Source organism: Hemiscyllium ocellatum, chromosome 20 (assembly GCF_020745735.1).
Source record: "Hemiscyllium ocellatum isolate sHemOce1 chromosome 20, sHemOce1.pat.X.cur, whole genome shotgun sequence".
Classification (NCBI taxonomy): Eukaryota; Metazoa; Chordata; class Chondrichthyes; order Orectolobiformes; family Hemiscylliidae; genus Hemiscyllium; species Hemiscyllium ocellatum.
In genome coordinates this window covers 21,882,527-21,906,796 of record NC_083420.1, presented here as the reverse complement: position 1 = coordinate 21,906,796, position 24,270 = coordinate 21,882,527, and the positions used below count along the sequence as shown (strand labels likewise).

General features: G+C 39.1%; 1 protein-coding gene across 2 annotated transcripts in view; it reads left to right on the top strand.

The window, feature by feature from the left end:
- Positions 1-24,270, top strand: part of trrap (transformation/transcription domain-associated protein) — a 211,024-nt gene that overhangs the window by 259 nt on the left and 186,495 nt on the right. The window contains exons 2-17 of one of the 2 annotated variants that reach the window (XM_060840562.1): positions 637-810; positions 5,673-5,722; positions 7,597-7,707; positions 10,517-10,621; positions 13,728-13,811; positions 14,057-14,113; positions 14,199-14,324; positions 14,752-14,829; positions 16,329-16,417; positions 18,344-18,440; positions 18,521-18,659; positions 19,501-19,579; positions 20,193-20,427; positions 21,561-21,873; positions 22,540-22,637; positions 23,308-23,502. In XM_060840562.1, coding sequence (XP_060696545.1) covers positions 714-810; positions 5,673-5,722; positions 7,597-7,707; positions 10,517-10,621; positions 13,728-13,811; positions 14,057-14,113; positions 14,199-14,324; positions 14,752-14,829; positions 16,329-16,417; positions 18,344-18,440; positions 18,521-18,659; positions 19,501-19,579; positions 20,193-20,427; positions 21,561-21,873; positions 22,540-22,637; positions 23,308-23,502 — 1,953 coding nt within the window. In that variant the 5' untranslated portion in view covers positions 637-713. Of the gene's footprint in view, positions 1-584; positions 811-5,672; positions 5,723-7,596; positions 7,708-10,516; positions 10,622-13,727; positions 13,812-14,056; positions 14,114-14,198; positions 14,325-14,751; positions 14,830-16,328; positions 16,418-18,343; positions 18,441-18,520; positions 18,660-19,500; positions 19,580-20,192; positions 20,428-21,560; positions 21,874-22,539; positions 22,638-23,307; positions 23,503-24,270 lie in introns of those variants that run through there. The other variant, XM_060840563.1, reaches the window with a different exon arrangement.

Here is a 24,270-nt window from a genome sequence, read left to right as displayed (position 1 = left end):
CACCCTCCCCACCCCTTCCCACCTCCACCCCCCCACCTCCCCCCACCCCTTCCCCTCCCACCCACCTCCACCCACCCCTTCCCCTCCACCTCCACCCCCCTTCCCCTCCACCTCCACCCCCCTTCCCCTCTTCCCCTCCCCCCCTTCCCCTCCCCCCCCCCCCCTTCCCCTCCCCCCCTACCTCCACCCCCCTTCCCCTCCCCCCCTACCTCCACCCCCCTTCCCCTCCCCCCCCTTCCCCTCCCCCCCCTTCCCCTCCCCCCCCTACCTCCACCCCCCTTCCCCTCCCCCCCTACCTCCACCCCCCTTCCCCTCCCCCCCCCACCTCCACCCCCTTCCCCTCCCCCCCACCTCCACCCCCCCTTCCCCTCCCCCCACCCCCCACCTCCACCCACCCCTTCCCCTTCCCCCCCCACCTCCCCCCACCCCTTCCCCTTCCCCCCCACCTCCCCCCACCCCTTCCCCTCCCCCCACTTTCACCACCCCCCCTCCCCCCCAACTTCACCACCCCCCCTCCCCCCCAACTTCACCACCCCCCCTTCTCTCTCTCCCACCCCGCGCACACTCTCGCGCACACAGGGTAGGAGAGCTGGACTAGTTTGATGGAAATCTTTATTGAAACACCATTATTTTCAGATCTCCTGTGACTGCTTTAAATAATGCTGGCCTAAGTAATCTCTTCCACATCTGCCTGCAATACATCCTTCACCAAAATGGCATTTGTGGCAACACCAGGGGCTGTGGTGGACCAGACTACTTTAATGAAGAAGTACCTTCAGTTTGTGGCTGCTCTGACGGACAGCAACACACGTGAGTTATTCAACTTTACTTTTTGGCCCTGGTTAATGTGTGTACAGGATAGTAAAGGACTAAAGAAAAATCTTGGAATAGGAATCTGAGACTTGGATTCATTTAGCCTTATTCACTTATAACAATCCCTGCCTTGATTTGACAACTGTCAATTTCAGTTTTTAAATTTTCAGTTGATACCCCCAATTTCACCAGCTTTTTCATTACTTTGGGGCAATCTGAAGTGTTTTACGGTCATGTAAACACTTCTCTGTTGTAAGGTAGGAAATACAGCAGCCAACTTGTACATAGCACTCAGGTCAAAGTTTATATGTTAGTCATAGTAAGTAAAGATGCCATAGTCCCAAAAGATCATAGGGGTCATCAGAGAGAGAGCGAGAGAGACGATTGAGGGTCATCACCGCTCAGGTGAGGTTGACAAGGGGAGTCATTCAAGGTAATCTCAGCCAGTGTTGAAATTTAATCTTGCACTTTTGGAATCACTGTGTGAACACCAGCTGTACAGGATAGTAACAAATCACTGTGGTATAATGTACACATAATGAAATGAGTGAAGAATTTAAAAAAAACAGGATCAGTTTTCATTCTTAAAACAGATGCTGGAGAACAGAGGAATCTCTTAATTGAAGTGAGTGGATAGCAGCGGTCACCAATCTGATTACTTCTTTCTTTGTAAAACAGTCTGTAAGAAACTGTTATACTGGAAAAAAGAGACTTGAACTTTAATGTGTAAGGAACAATATATACTGTTACTTTATATATTTTAAAAATTATAGATTGGAAATCATTGCCTGAAAGTGTGCTAGAGATGGGGACCCTCACCAAAGCTCTTCTCACACTCTGGATTTACTTTGCCTCATGGCTGAATCTGTTACGGACTTAGCGGTGGAGATTAATTACTCTGACTAATCAATAACTTATTATTGGATGATATGTTTACTTGGAGGATAAGCAAGATGTCATCTTAGTCTCTTATTTATTGTACCCCAATGTAGTTGATTGTTAACTGTTTTCTGAAATGGCCAAGCAGACCACCCTATTGTATAAAATCATTCTGTTCTGGTGGTGGTAGCCATCACTCTCATTTATTTCCCATCTCCATCTTATGGTAATGGAAAATAAATGAGTGGCTACCACCATCAGGAATAATAGGTTACAAAACCCAAAAGAACTGTGGAAGTTGGAAATCAAACAAAAACAGAAATTGCTGGATGAGCTTAGAGGTCTGGCATCATCTGTGGAGAGAAATCAGAGTTAACGTTTCGGCTCCAGTGACTGACCTTCAGAACGGATGGTGGCTAGGAAAATGTTTTTTATGCAGAGAGTGGAGAGGGTGTAAGGAGTAAACTGAAGAGGTAGGGTTAGAGCCCGAAGAGAGAGTTTCTTTTCAGAAACTTCACTTTCTCTTTACTCTGCCTTTGGGCTCTACTTCCATGAATCATTTACTCCTTACCCTCTCCCCTCAACCTATCTTCTGCATTATAAAAACAACTTTTTCTGAGCTACTATCAACTCTGAAGAAGGCTCACCAGACTCTAAATGTTAACTTTGATTTTCTTCACATGAATTATAGGTAGTTTGTTATTTAGAATGTTTTGTGTGGGGGAGCAAAAATGTTTTTGTCTTTTTGACTTTAGTTTGAGTTTTGTGGAGTGGTCTGTTATGTCTTGAATAGAAATCATTGCTGGCACCAGTGATGAACAGAGGAGTGCTGTTGCATTGTACTGTATACTGGAGTGTAGACTCACTGTCTACTGTACTGAAGTTCTCCTTGCTGGAATTGATGGTGGTAATTAAGTTTGATTATTGATAAATCTTTAAGATTGTCGAAGAATTTGAAGTACTGTGTTTTAGGAATGTATCAGATTAATCAATTAATTCTCCTTGTTCTCAACTGTGAATTACTTAGACCATAAGACATAGGAGTGGAAGTAAGGCCATTCAGCCCATGAGTCCACTCCGCCATTCAATCATGGCTGATGGGCATTTCAACTCCACTTACCCCCATTCTCCCCGTAGCCCTTAATTCCTCGAGACATCAAGAATTTATCAATCTCTGCCTTGAAGACATTTAGCGTCCCGGCCTCCGCTGTACTCTGCGGCAATGAATTCCACAGGCCCACCACTCTCTGGCTGAAGAAATGTCTCTGCATTTCTGTTCTGAATTGACTCCCTCTAATTTTAAGGCTGTGTCCACGAGTCCTAGTCTCCTCGCCTAACGGAAACAATTTCCTAGTGTCCACCCTTTCCAAGCCATGTATTATCTTGTAAGTTTCTATCAAGTCTCCCCTTAATCTTCTAAACTCCAATGAATACAATCCCAGGATCCTCAGCTGTTCCTTGTATGGTAGACCAACCATTCCAGGGATCATCCGTGAGAATCTCCACTGGACACGTTCCTTGCCGGTATGTCCTTCCTGAGGTGTGGGGACCAAACCCACACCTTTGAGAATGTCTGAACTCCTCACGTAAGATTATTGGAATAACAGATGTCATCTTCTCAGTTTGGAGTTCAAACCCATTTTGTCCAGATGATGCCACAACTTGCTACCTGTGCTTCAGTAAGCACTATTTCATCCCCTGTCCCACTTTTTGTTAACATTGCACATTAATGAAATTGAGAGGATGATAAAATATTGGCTGTGGTTTGTTGCAGTATAATATGTTAATAACTTGAGGCTTTGTGTTTATAGTGTACTCCTGGGTCATACCACACTCCAGTACAGCTAGATTTTCCATGCATCCATTTCTGTTGTTCTACTGTTACCATTTACATTTCCTTCATGTGTTTGATACATATTTGAGATTATTTAATTATCTCCTGTTCTTCAGCTAAACTATCAGTTTTCTCAAACATTATTTTATCTCCATAAATCCAGTTTGACTGCACAACCTGACGATTAATTCCTAAATATCCAGCTATTATATCCTTTTATAATAGGATCTTGTTTTACCCTATTACTGATGTCAGATTAACGTATCGGTAGTTTCCGGTTTTCTCTTGTTGCTTTTATCAATAGTGGAGATACTTTTTATAAGCTTCTAATACACAGGATTAGTAAAATCTTGAATAATACCAAAGCATTAGTGATGCCTCTACCCATCTGATTTGGGAGTGTAGGATGAAGGTCATTGGGTTCGCAGACTCCGAGATGTACAGTACGGAAACAGACCATTCGGTCCAACTCCTCCATGCCGACCAGATATCCCACCCCAATCCAGTCCCACCTTGGTTCTAGGGTTTTCTTAACTCTCCATTACATTAATTTCTCCAACACCAGTACTAATTTTTTTTAGTTCTGCACTCTTTCTTGATTTTAAGAAGATTACTTATTTTCCTCTGTGAAGATAGAGTCAGCATTCATTTAGCCTCTCTGGCCCTTCTCTGTTTATTAACTATGTCTGGAATAGACTCACATTTCCTTTCTAATCTTTGCCTTTTACATGTCTATAGAATTTTTTTTGCAGTGTGTATTTATGTTCCTTGCTATTTTATATTAATATTTATTCTCAGGTACAGAAGCCTGAACACATACACCAGCTGGTTTCTTAACATTTTCTACCCTACTGTTGTTAGAATACTGAATGGACTCTCAAACTCTTAACATTCACCTGTACCTGCGTTTTTGTTTTTGCCACTGTCTACCTATTATTTACTTAGCTATGCTACTTGACTAGGTGATCTGCATGTGTTGCTGGCAAGACAAAGCTTTTCACTGTACCTCGGTACACGTGACAATAAATTCACTTCAGTTCAACTCACTTCTCTCTCTTTATCATTCTGTTTGTCCTCCTTTGAATTCTCCCACTTTGGCTTAGTCTTTTTATGGTATCTTTAAAATTCACTCCTTTGGTCTAATGCTATCTTTGATTTCCCTTGTTGACCATGGTGTGCACTCTTTCCCAGTTGGTATTTTGCCTTTTAGGAAGGTAGGTTTTCAAACAAAGCAAAGCATTCATTCTTTGAATACTAGGGATTAACTATTTGCCAGCAAGCTTTTTATTGTATTTTTGCAATTCACCACAGGTAGCCTCAGACCTTTATAATTGCCCTTTTTTTAAGATTTAGGGCACTGGTTTCAGATTGAACTGCATCTTTTTCAAATGTAATGGGAAATTCTATCAATGTATGATCACTGTTCCCAAAAGTTTTTTTTTACAAAAATATTAACAATGAGCCCTTTCCCATTGGAAATACTGGATCTAATATAGTGTTATATCTTGCAAACTGTTTATCTTTGTTAATCTCTCAATTTTGAATACGTCCTAACCTTCTCCCTTTAATACCTCTGCTCAAATTAAAACGATTTTGTAGGGCCCAAAATTAAAGTATAACTATAGTTGAAGCATAACCAGAGATTATTGAAGACTTAGATGAACATTTTTTGTTTCATACTTCCTGCCTGTATTTCTAAAACCCAGAATCCCATGGACATTTTTTTCTAATAGCATATGGGAAAGGAGGTTTTTTTTAAAAAAAAAGTGACTTTGTGATTCCAGTTAGAAAAATAGGAAGCTGACACTCAGAACTTTGTTGCTTCATTTATGAAAAATTGATTGCTGTTGATCCTACTTAACAGAATGAATTATAACTTGAGCAGAAGCAAAATGATGGAGTCAAATTGCTAGAGCCCTGTCAAATATTTCAGAAGATGGCTGTACTTGTATGAATGAATGTGTGTGAGAGAAAGTGAGTGAGTACTTAGTGTGTGTGCTGGTGTGTTTGTGATGCTACCTTCTGCTTTGGGCGATGTTAGTAAAACTGATAAGATCTGATTGCTTCTGTCAAACCATTGCTTCAGGAGCACAGCTGACTGTTTGTTTTCAGTCCTAAGTAATTCCTGTACACTTTTTTTTTGCAGCTGATGAAACCAAACTGAAAATGATGCAGGAAGTCAGTGAAAATTTTGAAGTAAGTTTTTAGCATTGCTGATGTTCCCGAGTGTGAAGTTGAAAGCATCATCTTTCTGGAACTTCTGAATTGAAGATATTATTATGACAATTTAAAAAATCTCGATAAAGTGAAGAAACAAACTAGAGTGGTAGAGTCTAATAGGATGACATAGTATTTGTAGCAAAAAATTCACTGTTCAACCCAACTGAGTAAAGCCATGTTGGTGTTCCATGCAAGCTTTTTCTTCCACCTCTTATAGCTCCATGCATATGTCCCTAATTTTTACCGAGTGTTAGAGTCTTGCAGCATAGAAATGGGCCTTTTGGCAAACCATGTCTGTGCCAACCAACGAACGGCAAGCTTTACTAATTGCATTTACCTACAATAGCAGGTATTTTTAAGTGGCATTTTAAGTGCTCATCCAGGTGTTTCTTAAAATTTGCAAGAGTACTTGCCTCCATGCCCCCTCGGGTAGCATTCCATTTACTGCCCTCTGGATGAAAAAAATATTTCCTCCGACCTCTAAATCACTTTTTTGTCACCTTAAACTTATGCTGTCCAGTCTTGGATGTGTCTGCCATCAGGAAGCGATTCTCATGATCTATTCTGTCAGTTTCTAAATAATTTTGTATATCTCTATCAGAATCCCCCTCCGCCGCCTCTAGTCATTTAGCACTTCTATGGCCAGCGCAGTATTAAATATCTGTATCAGGGCTCTGGCATTCTCCTCCCTTACCAGCTAGGAGGCATTTCATCAGGCTGTGGGGATTTATGTACCTTTTATGCCTACTAAAACACCTAATACCACCTCCTTATTAATCTTAACATGCAGTAGAGCCTCACTACCCCAACTGAAATCTCCAGCTGCAATTACTTTCTCTTTTGTGAATACAGATGAAAAATATGCGTTTAAGACCTCACTCTCACATTCTGGCTCCGTGTGCGCATTGTCTGTTTGGTCTGTAATAGTCCCAGTCTTTCCCTGGTAATGTTTTTCTCAATATATGCCTTGAGATTTTCTTTAATCCCATCTGTCAAAGTTATTTCATGTCCTCTCTTTGTCCTCCTAATTTTTTTTAAAAAAGTACCTTCCTCTCACATTCCACAGTCCTGAAGTGCCTCCTTTTTTTCATGCTGTGTACCTAACATATGCTTCCTTCTTGTTCTTTATGAAACTCTCAATATGCCTTGGCATTCAGGGTTCCCAGGACTTGCTGCCTTTGCCCTTCACTCTTGGAGGAATACGCTAGCCCTGAGCACTCTACACTACTTTTAAAAAGACTCCCGCTTTCCACATATAGACTTATCTGCAGGTAGCTGCTCCCAGTTTGCCAGATCCTGACTGATATTGATATTGGACTTCCCTCGGTTTAGATATTTCTTTTAAATGAATCATTACAATATATCTCAGTTTGTAGCTTGGAAAGTGAATTCATTGTTCTATTCCCTTCCTGGGTCAGGAAGATTTTATTGATTTCCTCTTTGGATTTATTTGCTCAGTTGCCATTTTGTGTGCTATTCTGCAGATGTAGATAAAAGTCATCTATAAACTTAGTTATCTGTTGCTTCTGTAAGTTATATATCTTGAGAATATAGCTTTGGATGTTTAAGGTTTAACAAACAATTGCTACTTTTACGCACGTTATAATGTTGTACGTTCTGCTAGAATGAAATTTAAGCATGGAAACAGTGGAAGTACTTTATTTGCAAATTGACATTCTTTGATTAAAGTGGTAGTATTGTACTGGTTCACTTTTTTCAATCAAAGTTGATGAAATTGTGAATTTTGTACTTGGTAGCGCTCTTTGAATAGTTGTAATCTTAGAGGAAAAAACTTTTAAAGAATAAAAAACCTATTTATAAACAGCACCTGTAATATCCCTTGTTTGTAGAATGTCACAACTTCACCTCAATACTCAACTTTCCTGGAACACATCATTCCTCGTTTTCTCACGTTCCTGCAAGATGGAGAAGTGCAATTCCTTCAGGAAAAATCTGCCCAGGTATGTGGTGGAAATGCCTTGCATTCCCCCAAAGCTAACTTTGCTGCCACGTTGAATACTCAGATGTGTTTTGTACTAAATCATTTTTGTTTATTATGGATATTTAGCCCAAGAATCAAATGTTTTTTCTAATAAGGAAGTGGTTTTCCCTTCCCACCATGTTATACTTCGGTTCTGCGCAAAAAAAATGTGTAAAAGTAATGCACTTGCATATGTTTGGAGTTTGCTGAGGTTTCTCTATTTTAGGCCACCAACTGGGACCTAATAGTTGTAGGGTATTCAATAGGCTTTCTCAACTCTGGCGAGCCATTTGCTGTAGGGACTCATAAGCTCACCAATTAGTAGGGTAGCAAACAATCACTTTTATGAAATAGATTTTAGCAGTGAGTTTTGAAACATTTAATGAGCTTGTTTAGAATTTAAATATCATTTGAGTAGGATTTGACCAAACCTTTTAGGTCCCAACTGTTGTAATGCACAAGCACGCAAGTTGTAAGCCACACTCTCAGTTCAGGTTTAGGCAAGGTCAAGGCAGTTGCTCTGTGCTTTACTGTGGTAATTAAACGTTGGCAGTACATCTGCAAAGTTGATTAATGCATTAACTACAGGTTTTTCTTTGTCAAGAAACTCTATGTTTCCTTTCCCTACCCTAAGTTTAACAGCATCAAAAATTAGTTAGTGCTTGTAATTCACTTCGTCTCTGTGTGTATTTATATCTTGATCTAATACTCTTCATTGACCTTGAAGAGTCCATTTTCTGAGTAGTTGTTGAAGATAAACAATGCTGGTCTGTAAACTAGAGACAGATTGAAGATTATTGCAAGTTCTATGTTCTGATCCCTCCTGGGTCAGAGAAGGATTGGAGAGCGGGTTGGAAATGAAGTGTAATGTTTTTACTCAGTAAATTATGACCTGCAGTAGACTGCCTGAGAGGTAGGAAGCAGGCTCAATAGTAATTTTTGAAAGGGAATTGAGTGTATATATAGGAATAGAAAAATGTAGGTTTGGAAAAATAAGCGTGAGATTAATTGGATAGCTCTTTCAAAGAAAGTGTCCAAGTCGATGAATGAAATAACTGCTTGCTATGTTAAAGCTATCGCCTTTGAACTGTCACAGCTTATTATGTCTGGTACAGTCATCCAAATAGTGGAGCATTGAATGCCAGGCTGCTAAGACCACTTTGGTGCCTTTTAACACCCTGTGTTTCATTGTGTAATTATTACCTATTCACTGCAGAAGTTTGCAATTCTTTTCATGTAAATTGTTTTCTGCACAATAAACCTGTTAATTTGTTGACTGTTTTGACTGTAAAATAATGTTTCTATAAAATTGATTTTTGTATGACCCAACTGTTTTTGCATTCAATTTGTAGTAGTCACTAGGTTCTGTGGTGCAGAAGTTTCTTTACTTTGAAGTTTTACATGCAGCTGACATTCCTGAACGGATCCGTTTTTATAGCCAACAATCTGCACATGCTGTCAAAATATTGTCACACCATATCATTGATAATAAGAAATAGGAGCAGTAATAGGCCATTCAGCTCACCAAGTCTTCTCCACCATTTAATTGTGGTCTGAACTCCCCTTTTATCTCTGCTACATAACTCTTCATTTCCTTGGTTGTCAAAAATCTGTCCAACTTAACCTTGAATATATTCAATGACTCAACCTTCATTGTTCTCTGAGAAAGAGAATTCCAAGGGCTAGTGACTCTCAGAAGTATTTTCTCAACAGCATTAAGTAGTTAATCTCTTACTTTTAAACTCTGTCTCCTAATTCTAGATTAATGTGCTCTGGAAAATGTCCTCTCAGCATCTGTTCTGTCAGACCCCCTCAGAATCTACTGTTTCAGTAAAATCACATTTCATTCCTCTAAATGCAGAGACACATAGGCTCACCCTGCTCGACCTTACTTCATAAGAAGACCATTTCATCCTAGGAATCAAAATGTAGTGGATTTAGGAGAATGTTACCAGAACTGAACAATTGCAGTTGCGAGGAAAAACTGGATGGGCAAGAGTAGTCTTCATTGGAAGAGAGAACGCTAAGGGGAAATCTGATTAAGGTGTAGAAGATTGAGGGACTGAGATAGAAGGAAGGGGTTGGAGGCAATTCCCATAGTAAGAGTGTCATGGAGTAGGGGGCATAGATTTAAAGTGACTGGTGGAAAGATTAGAGGAAAGCTGAGTTTTTGTTTTGCAGTCAAAGGGTGCCAGGGGTCTGTAACTCTCAGCCTGAAACGTTACTTAGAGGTAGAAACCCTCAAGTTCTTTTTTTAAAAAAAAAACATGCACCTGAAATCCAGGGACATGGACCAAGTGTTAGGAAAATTGGATTAGACTGAGAGGCTTGTTTCCTGAACAGCAGAAGTGATGGGCAGAGTGACCACCACCTGTACTGTAACTGTTTCTACATTTTCTTAACATTTTAAGGTAGGAGGAGGGGCAGAGGAGTGGCATTGCATGAATTTCTCAATGAGAGCCAGCATGGGCGTGATGGTTTGAATGGCCTTCTTCTGTGCTGTATCCTAATGTTCTGTGCACTGCCTCCAATCACGTCCAGTATACCCCATCTTAAATACGGAGACCAAAACTGCTGACAGTATGATAGGTGTATAATCACCAATACTTGTACCGTTGTAGCAAATTATTCACAATTCGCATTTGTTCTTTGTCATATATTAAATGGATTGATTTTTCAATTTTTTGTTCTATTTTCTATTTTATTTTCTACTAAGTGTATTTGTGTACAATGGAATCAGTGCGCATTATTGTATGGTGAAAGTTCTTTTGAAAATTGTATATTTCTAGCAAGTTCGGAAGCTTGTCCTTGAAATCATCCACAGAATTCCAACAAATGAGCATTTGCGATCCCACACAAAAAATATTTTGTCTGTGATGTTCCGGTTTTTGGAGGTAAGATTTCTTTAATTTTCTTTTTTGTTTTATGTATTTTTAACCCCTGGCAGTAACTGAAAAGCCTATTTGTAACCAGGATTTGGAGGTGCTGGTGTTGGACTGGAGTGTATAAAGTTAAAAATCGCACACCAGATTATGCTCCAACAGGTTTATTTGGTAGCACTAGCTTTCGGAACGCTGCTCCTTACTCAGGTGGTTGTGGGAAACAGAATATGGGAAGTAGGCAAAGAAGTGGAATCAATGCCATTTCAAATTGGCCATGATCGTACTGATTTGGTTGCTTAGGTTATTTGGGCTGAGCTACCTATTCCTCCAGTTTCTTCATGGCCTATCTACATAAACTCGACTTTCCTGCATTATACTCGCAACCACCCAATAAAGGAACAATGCTCTGAAAGCTACCACTTCCAAATAAACCTGTTGGACTAAACCTGGTGTTGTGATTTATGTTTGTAACAAAGGATGTTAGTATCTAATTAATAGTCTTTTGATTCAGCGATTTGTTTTCATATTATTGGTGCCAACTGTAAAGTACAGTTTCAGTTCATACGTGATGAAATCCTGTCTCTGAACATAAAAGAAAATTAGTTGGAGGAGGTCTTCCAGCCCCTTGAACTTCCTGCCTTAAGGACAGATAATCTTGCTCAAACATAAGATTGTGGTGGACTTACTGAGAGTGTATATCCCCTTAAAGAGGAATCTGGCAGTTTTAAAGTAAGAGATTTCTCATTGGAGGCAAGCAAGATTTTTTTTGACGGCCATTGTTGGCGCATTATCTTTCTCAGCGAAGAGTGGAGAATAGATAAATGATAATTTGTGACTGAAACAGATTTAACAAGGGAGTCAAGGATGATGGGTAACAGGACATGGGAAATAGGCAGAGTAGTGGAATCAGGGTCATTTCAAATAGCCATGATCTTATTGATTGGATTGCATAGGCTGGATGGTCTGGGTTACCTATTTATCCAGTTTCTTCATGACCTCCATCCTCCTGCACCATCCTCCTATCAATTATTTCCCTTGGAGCCCAAAAATCCAATGAACTGTGTGTAAGTGTTTCCAAAACAATGACTAAATATCTACTGTTTACTGGGACAGAAAATTTCAAAAATTCTCAATCCTGACTCAAATCATTTTTCCTTGCTTTGGTCTTAAGAGGAGGCCCCTTTAATTCTGCAATTGTGACTTCTGGACACTCCAACAAGAAGGAGCATTCTCCTAAAATCTGTCTTTAGTCTCTTAATTTCATGTTTGTTAGATCATCTCTCAGTCATCCCTACTTTAGGAAATATATATCTAGTTAATTAATCCTTTCACCCTATGAGTTTTAAATAATGAGAGCGGATAGGGGCTAACTCTTCTTTCAGATAGGGTCATCACAATGAAGGTAATTTGTCAAATTTGAGCTCAGTTGTTGAAAAAGCAAAAAGTAATTTCATAGAAAATATGGATTACTGACTCAGTTATGTATTAAAAAAATTGCATTTATATTATGCCTTTCATGTTCTTGGGATGTCCTTAGGGATTTTTTTGGCCAATTAAATATTTTTGAAATTGCTGTTGTAATGTAGGAAATGCGTCAGCCAATTCATGTGCAACAAGTTGCCACAAGCAGTGTGAGATTATGTCCAAGTAATCTTTTGATTGAGGAATACGTATTGGTCAGGACACTGGAAAAATCTCTCCCCTCCTCAAGATGGTGTCATGGATCTTTTGTTTTCATCTGAGAGGGCAGATAGCAGCTTTGATTTAATGTTTCATTGAACTGCAGCGTCTCAGACAGTGTTTCGAAAAAGAAAATCCATTTATATTGGACTTTTCATGACCACAAGATGTCTTGAACACTTTATGACCAGTAAAACAAATGAAAGAAGCACATTTGCTAATGTTAGAAACAAGATAGTTATTTTGCACAAACTCCCGCAAACACCAATGTGATAATGATGAAAAAACCTGTTCTCTTTGTGATTGGTTGAGGTGTAAATATTTGCCAGGACACTGCGATAACTCCCCTGCTATGTGGTCTTGTATGCTCACAAGAGAGGGCAGACAGGACCTCTGATCAATATCTTCTTTGAAAAATGGCACTTGCAACAGTGTAGCACTTCCCCAGTATTGCCCTGGGAGTGTCAGCCCTGATATTTTTATGTTCAATCTTGGAGTGGGACATAAGTCCAGAACCTTATGACTCCCAGTTGAAAGTTTTACCCTTTGAGCTAATTGGGGCATTTAATAACAAGTTGGATGCTTAGTTGGGAAATAAAGCTTTAAGAAAAGGCAGAACACAAAGATTAGGTCAGAAGACACATGACACCAGATACAGTCCAATACGTTTATTTGAAATCACAAGCTTTCGCAGTGCTGCCCCTTTGTCACGTAACCTGTGGAGGTGCAGGTGTTGAACTATAACCTGGTGTCATATAACTTCTGACTCTACCTCAGTCCAACACCGGCACCTCCACATTATGACTAAAGGTTAGGAGCAGAGATGATTCTGTTAATGAGATGGCTCTGCATGCCTGTGTAGTTGAATGGGCAACCTCTGTTACTGTGATTTTCCTGTCCCTAGATTCATGCTTACAATCGTGGTATACCATGTATGTAAAGACACATACAGAGGAACCTCAATTATCCAAAGGACACTGGCATGGAGTATTTTATTTGTTAATCGAATTCTGGATAATCGAATGCTGGTTCGATCATCAGAACATTGTGATCTTTCCGGGTAGTCCAATATTTGGATAATTTGAGGTTCTCCTGTATGGGCTCATTCTCTCCTTTACCAAGCAGGTGTGGGCTGCATCCCTTTATCTTCAGAAACACAAGAGCTGCTGTATTTACAAATAACTTGGGATAATGAATAACTGGAAAGATGCATGGTGTGGAATGTTCTTGTGTAAAATTATATCTTCAGCTCAGTTTTGGATATCCCTTTAAGCCTTTTGAGACGTATCCCATAACTGATGAACTTTGTTTAATTATAAGTGTTTTACTTAGAATAAAAGTGTAGATAAGAGGGAGTAAAATTTTAAAACCATTACAATCACTGCTAATAGATAAATGCTTAATGTGCTGTTGCACTTTCACCATTTCCTTAATCTAGGTGGAGAACGAAGAGAATGTGCTTATTTGTCTTCGAATAATCATTGAATTGCATAAGCAATTCCGACCACCAATCACGCAGGAAGTAAGTACCCTTGCTTGAAACACCAGATATTTTAAAATGTATAGCGTTATTAGTTTGTATAGTTTATTGTACTGAGTAGCTTTTAATTTCAACTAGGAATCTCCAGACAATAGTTTCTGAATACTTGTTAAAATTAATAGTCTTTTTAAAAAACAGAACTGGTTCAGGTTTAGAATGGTCCTGTCTAATGAACACAGCTATAATGTGGACATAATTTTGCTAATGTCATGTCTGTTTTATTGCAGATTCATCACTTCCTTGATTTTGTGAAGCAGATTTATAATGACCTACTGAAAGTTGTGGTATGTAGCATGCTATGGATTTTTCTTTAAAATCTCTGACCACTGTTAGGAAGGATAATGAATTTTTTATTCCTCATGCTCCTAGACACGATACTTTGAGAAGCCCCAGGCGATTGCAGATAACACTGTCCCTTCCCCAGAGATGGTTGGCATGATCACTCAGGTCGTAGTTAAGACCAATCCTGAGCGAGAGGACAGTGAATCAAGAACGGTGAGTTGATCTCTTGATTAGTTCACATGTTCTTTCACCTTCGGCAGCTGGGCTTGCATTGTCACACAGACTGACAGATTCAAGTATTCTCTTCTGCCTATGATTCTTTGTCAATGAGTGCTTACGTTATTAACTTGTATTTCTAAAGATGAAAAAAGCTTCAGGTAAGTCTGCAATACTGGCCTGCTGGGCTGATACACTCTTTAAATATAAAAGCAATATTCTCTATATGTATTTATCACTAATTCTCAATACGTTGAATCTATTTACTTTAAAATGAAGGCTGTTGTTAGTTATGTAAAAAATAAGTTGGTTCATTTAATTTTAGTAGATGTAGGTGTTCCTCTGTTCTAAACTAATGTCCTGCTGTAATTTCCTATACTACTGGAAAGTCTTGTGCTTTATGTAAAGTACTTATGTCTTTCAGCATACCATAATTCCAAGAGGCTCCCTTTCTCTGAAGGTGTTGGCTGAACTTCCGATCATTGTTGTTCTCATGTATCAGGTAATTGTTGTAATGTGTAGTTTGGGAGAGGCTTAATTTGAATCTGAGTGCTTGGGATATTGCCTTACTTAGGTTCTGGTGTCGATTTAATTAACTCAGCACCCAGACAGCCTCCAGCTTTTCTATGGCTCATGATTAATTCTGTTCGTTATTATTCTTCTCTTCTGCAAAATCTTCTGTTTTGCCTCTGCCCTTCCCTTGAACTTTACAGCTCTTCCAGCTGAGTATTTCTTCTCTGAGCACTTGTACCTATTTGACAATGTCCCAGATTGAGACATGAGACTGGCTCACACCACTTATTTTACCATTTCCCTTCTCTCTAGTGGTTAAGCTGTTTTAAATACTTCACTTTAATCTACCAGCCATTCAAGAGGTAAATTCCAGATTTAAGGTAAAATCTAGGAATGTTAGTGCTGCCAGATGGTGAATCTGATCTGATAGACACAGCTGCTGTTTTTAGCTGACTTAGTGAACGTTTGGTCATTTACCTACATTGTTGCAAAATGCTGGTTGTCCTGACCTAGCCCCGAACAGCAGCTCCATCCCCTGACTGCTTGCCCTCAGTTTGCTAAGTGCAAAGGCCTGACCAAAATTTTGTGTGAGCAGGCCATGCTTGCCATATAGGAAATCCATACCTACATGAATGACCTCGTATTACTGTACTGTTGTGGTTCCCATTTTCTGTGAACCAGCCACTCTACATATACCCATGGCAGAGGACATGTTGCAGCTGGATATATATTATCAGTCCCAAGCCAGAGAAAGGCACCATGAACAAGGAGTTGCATATGAATAAAGGTGGATTTATTTCAACCCATTAGCTTTCCCAGTGGCAGAGCCATAGGCTGATGTTGCTTGCCACTAATGCTGCTCCCTTCAAATAATCTTTTAGTTATTTGTTTTTGGGATCTGTATGTTGCTGGCAAGGCCAGTACTTACTGCCCACCACTAATTGTGCCACAACAGGTGGTAGTGAACCCAAAGGCTGAAGAGATGGAAAAAGTTCTAGTTGTTTGGTAACCGTGTAGTGACCCAGCATTGCTGTTCATTTGCTTTCTGCTGGCAAATTAGCCAGTGAGCTTTGAGAGTAGTTCACTCCATCTCTCTCCTGCAAGCATTTTCTTAAATCCTTTTCAAAGTTATCAATCAGTCTGAGAGATTCCTCTGAGGTGGTACATGCTGCCATCAAGGGAGGAAACCTAAAAGATGTATAGTGTGGTGCGAATCAAATCCGTGAAGCTGCCTTTAGTGTGACTGGTGACACAGTGTTACTTTGTAAGAGGAATAATTTCAAACCAATTAGCACCTCTTTTTGCCCATAAAATATAAATGTTGTTTTCCCCTTCCATTGATGCTTCTTCCTCATTGTTTCAATGTGTATAAATTGAAAGACTTTGACAAACTATTGCTAAAATATATAGAAATTCTGAATCTTGATAGTAATGTCAGGGACTGCTGTTAGTTTACATAAATCCACTAATGCCCATGTTTCATTTCAGCTGTACAAGCAGAGTATACACAATGTTGTATCTGAGTTTGTGCCTTTGATTATGAGCACTATCATGCTGCAGGTTACACCTCAAGCAAGGTAAGCATTATCTGTCCCAGTGGTGCCATAGACTGCATACAATGATTGGTTTTGTTTTGTAGATTTTATTTGGAATCTGAGCATATACTTAAAACAGTTTGAGAAGGGGCCTTAGAACAAAAACCAAATGATACACTGAGGAGTCACTATGGATATATAATCTAATATGGGTAGATTTGACTGATTTGGTTTTTCATTGAAATATCTTCGTACCGTAAGGCCACAGTGTTTGTGAATTCCTTTGTGGTTTGTAAATGACCAAAACTTCAATGATGGTCAGAATCTTGACGTTGAACCCTTTTAGTTTGTGTGCTGATTCAGAAGACCTCTGTACCTGGTAATGGGTACTTGAAGAGTTACTGTGAGTGAAGCCGATCCTTGGTACTAAGCACAGTGGTGTATTCTGATGGTGCCTGCAGCTTTGGAAATTTTTGTTCAGAAACTCATATTTCCTCTTCTAGTTCTCAAATCTCTCATTCCTTTTCCCTTGTCTTTTGTTTGTTACAAATTGTCAATGGGAGATTTTCTCTTACCACTCTTCCTCCAAGAAAACATTTTGTTATGGCCTGTGTGACAATCATTTTGTCTTTAATGATGTTGAAGAGAAAGTGAGGACTGCAGATGCTGGAGATCAGAGCTGAAAATGTGTTGCTGGAAAAGCGCAGCAGGTCAGGCAGCATCCAAAGAACAGGAGAATCGACGTTTCGGGCATAAGCCCTGCTGAAGAAGGGCTTATGCCCGAAACGTCGATTCTTCTGTTCCTTGGATGCTGCCTGACCTGCTGCGCTTTAATGATGTTGAACAAAGTATGGGAACAATTGAAGGGTTGATGCCCTACCAAACTATAAACAAACCTTTGGGTTCTTCATACCAAAGATTAAGTAAACCCTCATTTGTATACTGGAGGAGGAAGAAGCCTTTGGAGAAAATTATATATTTCTATTGTTACTAAATGAATGCCCAAAATCATTTCAATTCAGAAAGGAATTTTTAGTTAAAATTTTTGCGTTTAGCCAGTAAGAGCTAGAAATTAATAACTTGGCTGCTGTATCCATCAAAGGAACAGTCAAATTTTGTTAATAGCTTCAGAGGCTTTAAAGATTTTTGATCAAAATAAAGTTCAAAGCATGTAAACTAAAATATTAATACTTCCATTAGCTATTACTGAACAGCCAAATTAGAAATCATTCATCATTAGTATTGTAAACATTGATATTAAATTGGATGAGTCACTCATTCTCAACTGAGCAAAATTTATGACACTTTTGTGAGTAATAGTTATCAAAAATTGACTGAAGTATGCTGGGCTCAGCTACATCATGACGTGTTCAGTTCCATCTCTTACTGGAGTGCTATGTTTTAGTCCAGGCTGTCAGAATATTTTCCGTGTTGGTCTTTGAGCTTTAAGGCTGTCGGAGCATCAAGACTCCTCTTTTCCCACTGAACCATGTCATTCTGCTTATCACGCCATTATCATACCAGCCGTTGAGACCTGAAATACTGGCGCTTAGGGATTGGTATTTGACTGTGTCTGCTTATTGACTTTCAATAGGAGCTAAGAGCTAATAAAATAGGATCTTGAAGCCTCACTAACAGAAAATGTTTGAAACACTTTATTATGACATTGGGAATGGTTAGTTGATGTCAAAGGTAATCTTGAGTTAGTTTAAAGTGCAGATAATTTTACTGAGCTGTATTTATAGTCCCTTAAGCATTCGAGTAGAATCAGTTTTGTGATGTGTTCCACAGTGCTGCGTCATATGTAACACTACTTATTTAGCACAACTGCATGCAATTTACTTGATTCAAAATAACCTGATCAAAAAGCACCCTTTCTTAATTCTGTACAAGTTGGCTAGTCTCTTGTTTCACTAAAAGATAAATGTTTTCAAATTTGGATCTGAAAGGATGTACTTTTTATTGTAGGCAAAATAAACTTTATAACAAGGAGCTATACGCTGACTTCATTGCTGCACAGATTAAAACATTGTCCTTTCTTGCTTACATCATAAGAATTTATCAGGTATGTTTCTTTCTAATGGCCTTTACTTTGATTTTAAAAGGACAAGAAAGATCTTGCATGTAATGTTATTTTCTCTTTAGGATTTGGTTGGGAAGTATTCACAACAGATGGTGAAAGGAATGTTGCAGTTGCTGACTAACTGTCCTTCTGAAACTGCCCACCTACGGAAGGAGCTGCTGATTGCAGCTAAGCACATTCTAACTACCGATCTTCGGAACCGTATGTAGTTTCTGTGCTGTCTGCATTTCGAAAATCCTACTGGAACGTAGTTAAGCTAATACAGAAGAACCTCGATTATCCGAACATCTTATTATCCAAATAAGATTGCAAGGTCCCGTGCTTGGCTAAACTGTGTTATCTGTCATTCGATTACCTGAACATTGGATTATCCGAACAAAAGACGCTCTGCCCGTGTCATTCGGATAATTGAGGTTCCACTGTATTAAGATTGAACAGTCAAAGACAGAGTGGGATGCAGATTGTTTTAACTGGGGAGAGCATAGACCTTCATGTTCCAAGTAACTTTCTCTTCCTTCCCACTTTCTACCCTATTTCATAATCACATCCAAATATGTTAAAAAATATTTGGAACCCACCTTATGACTCTTTCCATGTTACAGTTTTGGTGGGTGCCAACCTCTACTCGATACAGTAGCATAGCTGGATTTGTTGGAGTACAACCCTGTTGCCCTTGCCCAGTATATTGTTACCTCTCTGTAGTGTTGCCTTTCCAAAAGTAGTAATATTATGATGTAAAGGGTTGAAGGTGAGGGGTAACCTTATCTGTTAGACTTGTTCCCTTTCTCATAAGCAGTGAAGTGAACTTCTAAATGAGAAGCTGCAATCTCTTAATCATTAGCCACCATCGTAGTTAGTATTTACTTTGTGCAATTAGATATTTACTGTGCTGGACAATAGGAGCACTGTAAATATGTTGGTGTAACATAATTGTATTAATGTTTCACAAGAGAAAAGTTGATGATGTTTAATTAGTTTTATGTTTGCATTAATGAGGGAGAGTTGGTGGCTCTTTGCATAATACCAATCATTTGTTTTACAGAATTCATTCCATGCATGGATAAGCTATTTGATGAATCTGTACTAATAGGCTCAGGGTACACAGCTCGGGAAACGCTGAGGTAGGCAATCACTCCAGTGCACTGGAAATATGCTGGGGCATTTAATTAAATAGTGCCTACACATAAAAGGAAAATGCTACCAGCGACTTGATTGCAGAATGCCTTATGCATTAAAAGTTGCCATAATTCAGGATTCCACATTGTTGCTGAAATGCTGACATTTTGTACAGTTTCACTTTTCTAGATGCTTTAATGTGAAAGTGCTTCCATGTGTATGTTTGTAATCTCATTATGAACATGTAACTCCAATGCTGTTGCCTTCTAATTTTACCTTATGACCTATTTACGTAAATATGTTTTGCTATTTTATGAATTTTTGAAAGGAAGAGCTCAGGTTCCCCATGATACAGTTTTTTAAAAAAAATGCTGAATGGGAAGGGGATGACTTGGGGCATTTTATTTAGTGTTAGCATTTGTGAGCAGTACTGCTAACCTACAAGTAGATTAGTGTAAGTAAAAGAAGATAAATAATGAAAGTGGCCATTCAACCCCTCTTGTTTGCACAGGCAATTTCATTGTTTTCCATCTTATGACAATCTACATGAAGAGTAGCATGGATACTCTGCAGGAAGTTGTACTTCTGTTGTAAATGTTTTTACTTTCTTTGAAATAGACCCCTGGCCTACAGCACTTTGGCTGACCTGGTGCATCATGTTCGCCAGCATCTTCCTCTGAATGATCTGGCCCTTGCCGTTCAGCTGTTTGCAAAGAATATTGATGATGAATCATTGCCCAGCAGCATCCAAACAATGTCTTGCAAACTTCTGTTGAACCTTGTAGATTGTATTCGTTCAAAAAGTGAGCAGGAGAATGGGAATGGAAGAGATATTCTGATGAGAATGTTGGAGGTACGTAGTTAGATTACACTGAATTTTAAAAATGATTAGTCTGTAACTGAAAATTTCTACTGTTGGTGTTATGGGAATTACATTACGCATTTGATGGGAACGGGAGAAATAATGGCAGCATGGATAACTGCGCATAAAAAAGAAAAGGCTACCAGTGACTTGACTGTAGATGACTTTAAAATTGTGTCTGAGTTATTTCTGCTTATTTGAGCTCAGTGGTCCCCTATCAGGCTTTACCTTAAGCTGACTGTTGGGCTTTACTCTGCATCATTGCACAGGGAGAGCAACTTATACTCCTTTCAAAATTTTGCACATTTACTGATTTCCTGTTAACTTTGGAAATATTTACACAGGAATTTATAAACAATCGACACTGCCTGTGTAAAATTATCATCGTGTAGTTGCCCCTTCCTGCAACCGGTGACACTAAAGCCTTTCATGTCCCTTCTTCTTAGCCTGTACTGTGAATAAAATTCCCTAAATGCTGTAGGAAATCTATTTAATTATACATGTAAATTATAACTACAACAAAGTGCCTGATTTTTAGCTCGTTACTATTTGCCCATGAACTTGCTGTTTTAAAAAAAATGGGACAACCGGATTAATTTCCTGTCTTCTTGCTACACACATGTAAAGCACCAGAAGGTAAGATCATTACACAGTGGTGCTCATTCTCTTGCTTTTCACCTCTGTCTAATACTGCATACCTCCTGCTCTATATGCTTTGTCATTGACTTTCGATGTCTTGTTTTGAGATGAACTCAAAGCATCTGTTAGTAAATGCATATTCAGATGGTGGGCATTAACTGAGGGTTCCTCTGCACATGACCAGGCTCAAACTGGTTGTTGGTTTTGGAGGTGTATGCTTCTAATGCATGTAAATAAGATATTGTGCATTTGAAGATTGAACCCCATTTCTATCCTTCCATATCCTCCTTTCTATCCTTCAGCACCTGACACCTTGGATTTGGATATCTGTCTTCGAAAAAATGATTGAAATTGTAATTATCCTTTTCACTCAAGGAACTGATAATTTGTTAAAGTTGGCAATCTAACCAGTGTGTGTTTTGAGGAAAGGTAAGGGTGTTAGAAAAAAGCAATATTTCCCATTTCCTGTATGTGTCTTGTTCTAGGTCTTTGTGCTGAAATTTCATACCATTTCTCGCTATCAGTTGTCCACCATTTTTAAGAAATGCAAGCCACAATCTGAGCTGACAGCTGCAGAAGCCCCTATGGCGGCAGCTCAAGCGACTCCAACGCAATCTGTTCCCCCTCCTGCCCCACCAACGCCCACCCTTCCTGCACCAGCCTTAGACAAACATGGGGATAAAGAAAAGGAGGAAAAGCAGACCTTCCAAGTGTCTGACTGCCGCAGCTTGGTGAAGACGTTGGTATGTGGGGTGAAGACAATAACATGGGGCATAACTTCATGTAAAGCACCAGGAGGTAAGTTCAATACTGAGTAGAATTGTCTGTTGCTGTTCATCTGTCTATTTACTGCATGTCCCATACTTCAGAAGTTGAATATTTAATGAGAAGTCACTAATTTGCTTTGAGAATCCCACGATGTGATCACTTCCATAGGTGATTGAAGAGATGGTCATCAAGGACCTAAGCTCTGAATGACTTCTCCATTTACTTCTCCACCCTGGACTTTTAAATTGCTCCTCAAAATGACTCTTTGGCCAAGCTTTAGTTACCTGTTCTGATACAGCTTGGTGTTGGATTGCATTTCGTAATGGATCGTGTGAAACCCTTTGGGATATTTTGCTGCTTTAGAAGTGTGATAGTGTTATTGAAAAGCATTTTTTTCTCTTTCAAATGGTCATAGTATTCTGACATTTTTTTGTCATATGAATATCCAAATTGGGTGAAAGTAGTGATAGAGGGTTTGTGTCAGAATTAAGCATTTTGCTAATAGTAAGGAATTGTTCAATTAGTCCCTGCCAGCGAGTGGCACTGACAAGCATTCTCTAAACATTAAATTCTGTGTAATAATTCTATAAAATTGTGTAAAAACTAGTACTGTGCTAATGGGAACTGTTATAAATGCTGTATTTTTGAGATTATGAAGTGCAGTCTTGAAGGATTATTTCTTTTTCTATTCCTTAGAGGCATCCTTTATTCCCAATAAACAGTTACAACCAAAAGAAACACAAATTTACATCAAGTTGGTAAAATATGCAATGCAGGCTTTGGATATTTACCAGGTATAGTATTAGAATTGTATATTGATTCAGCAGTGGTCTGTATGTTTTGATCTCTGTCAGTGAAGCCTCAATTCCCCCATGCCCTGCCAACCTCACTTTTGAAGCCTCAGTGACTTGACTGTATTCTCTGGCTCATCTCTTGAAATTGTTTGGGACTAATACTTTGGAAAGGCTTTTTTCCTAATTGGTGAATAACTCTTAAAACACAAAACACAATGACAAATACTGCTATCAGTAATCTTGATAAATTAGTGTAAGCATGGGATTAAACTTTACTTGTAAACTTGAAGAATGATGTATACTGCATGTTGGGGTGAACTGGTGGCTAAGATTGGTTATTGGCCGCTGAACCATGGGGTTGTGGTTGGCTGAAAGCTGCTCGATGAGGACAATCTTGTGTTTTGAACAATTTTCAGCTGCTTTAGTGAAAGTATTTGAAATGTTTAAAATACTATCTTATTAATTCTGCAGTACAAATTTTAATTTGGCCGTATTCCTTTGGATTCTATAAATTTGTGATCCTGTTGCTGAAATTAATTGACCTTTTTAATAATTATCTAGAGTTATGCAGCATTTGGTTGAGTTTGTTCAGTGGAAGGGATGAGGGAGTTGGGAAAACCCAGTAGGTATTTTTTTCAGCATAACAATTGTAATCAATGTCTGGTTTCAGGTGCAAATTGCTGGGAATGGGCAAACATACATTCGAGTGGCCAATTGCCAGACAGTGAGGATGAAGGAAGAGAAGGAGGTTTTGGAGCACTTTGCTGGTGTTTTCACTATGATGAATCCTTTGACTTTTAAGGAGATCTTTCAAACAACCGTACCATACATGGTGGAAAGGATTTCAAAGAACTATGCTCTTCAGGTGACAGTCATTCTCTTTTACCTTGTTCATGAAAGTTTAGCCAGTGTAAGTGTTAGAAGGTATTTTTTAGCAATGGGAAAGCATTTACAGTAAAACAGGTTCATAGCTCCTTGAAAGTAGGTAGATAGTGAAGATGATGTTTGGTATGCTTTCTTTTATTGGTCAGAGCTTTGAGTACAGGAGTTGGGAGGTCATGTTGTGGTTGTATAGGACATTGGTTAAGACCACCTTTGGAGTATTGTGTGCAATTTTGGTCTCGGAACGATGTTGTGAAACTTGAAAGGGTTCAGAAAAGATTTACAAGGATGTTGCCAGGGTTGGAGAGTTTGAGCTGTAGGGAGAGACTGAATAGGCTGGGGCTGTTTTCCCTGGAGCGTCGGAGGCTGAGTGGTGACCAAAGGATCTGTTTCCGTGCTGTATATCTGTGACTGTAAGACTATAAAAGCAAAAGTACTTTTGGTGCATTAAATCTGAAATAAAACCAGAAAATATTGTAAAATACTCAACAGGTCCCTCGCCAGGTGGTGGCAAAGTCAAGATTCAGGCGGATGTTCTTTCATTTATATTTGAAAGGTTTAAGCACATGGTATTGAGATTTCTTTGCATTCATGTGAAAGTTGTAACAAAGAAAGTTTTAATCTTGGAGTGTTTTAATCCAACTGCTCCAGGTAACTCTAAACTCCTGACGTCTGCAGGTGACCATAATAGATTATTGTTCATTTAAGATGGAGAGTGATGTAATTGATAGAGAGACTAAACTGCGATGGT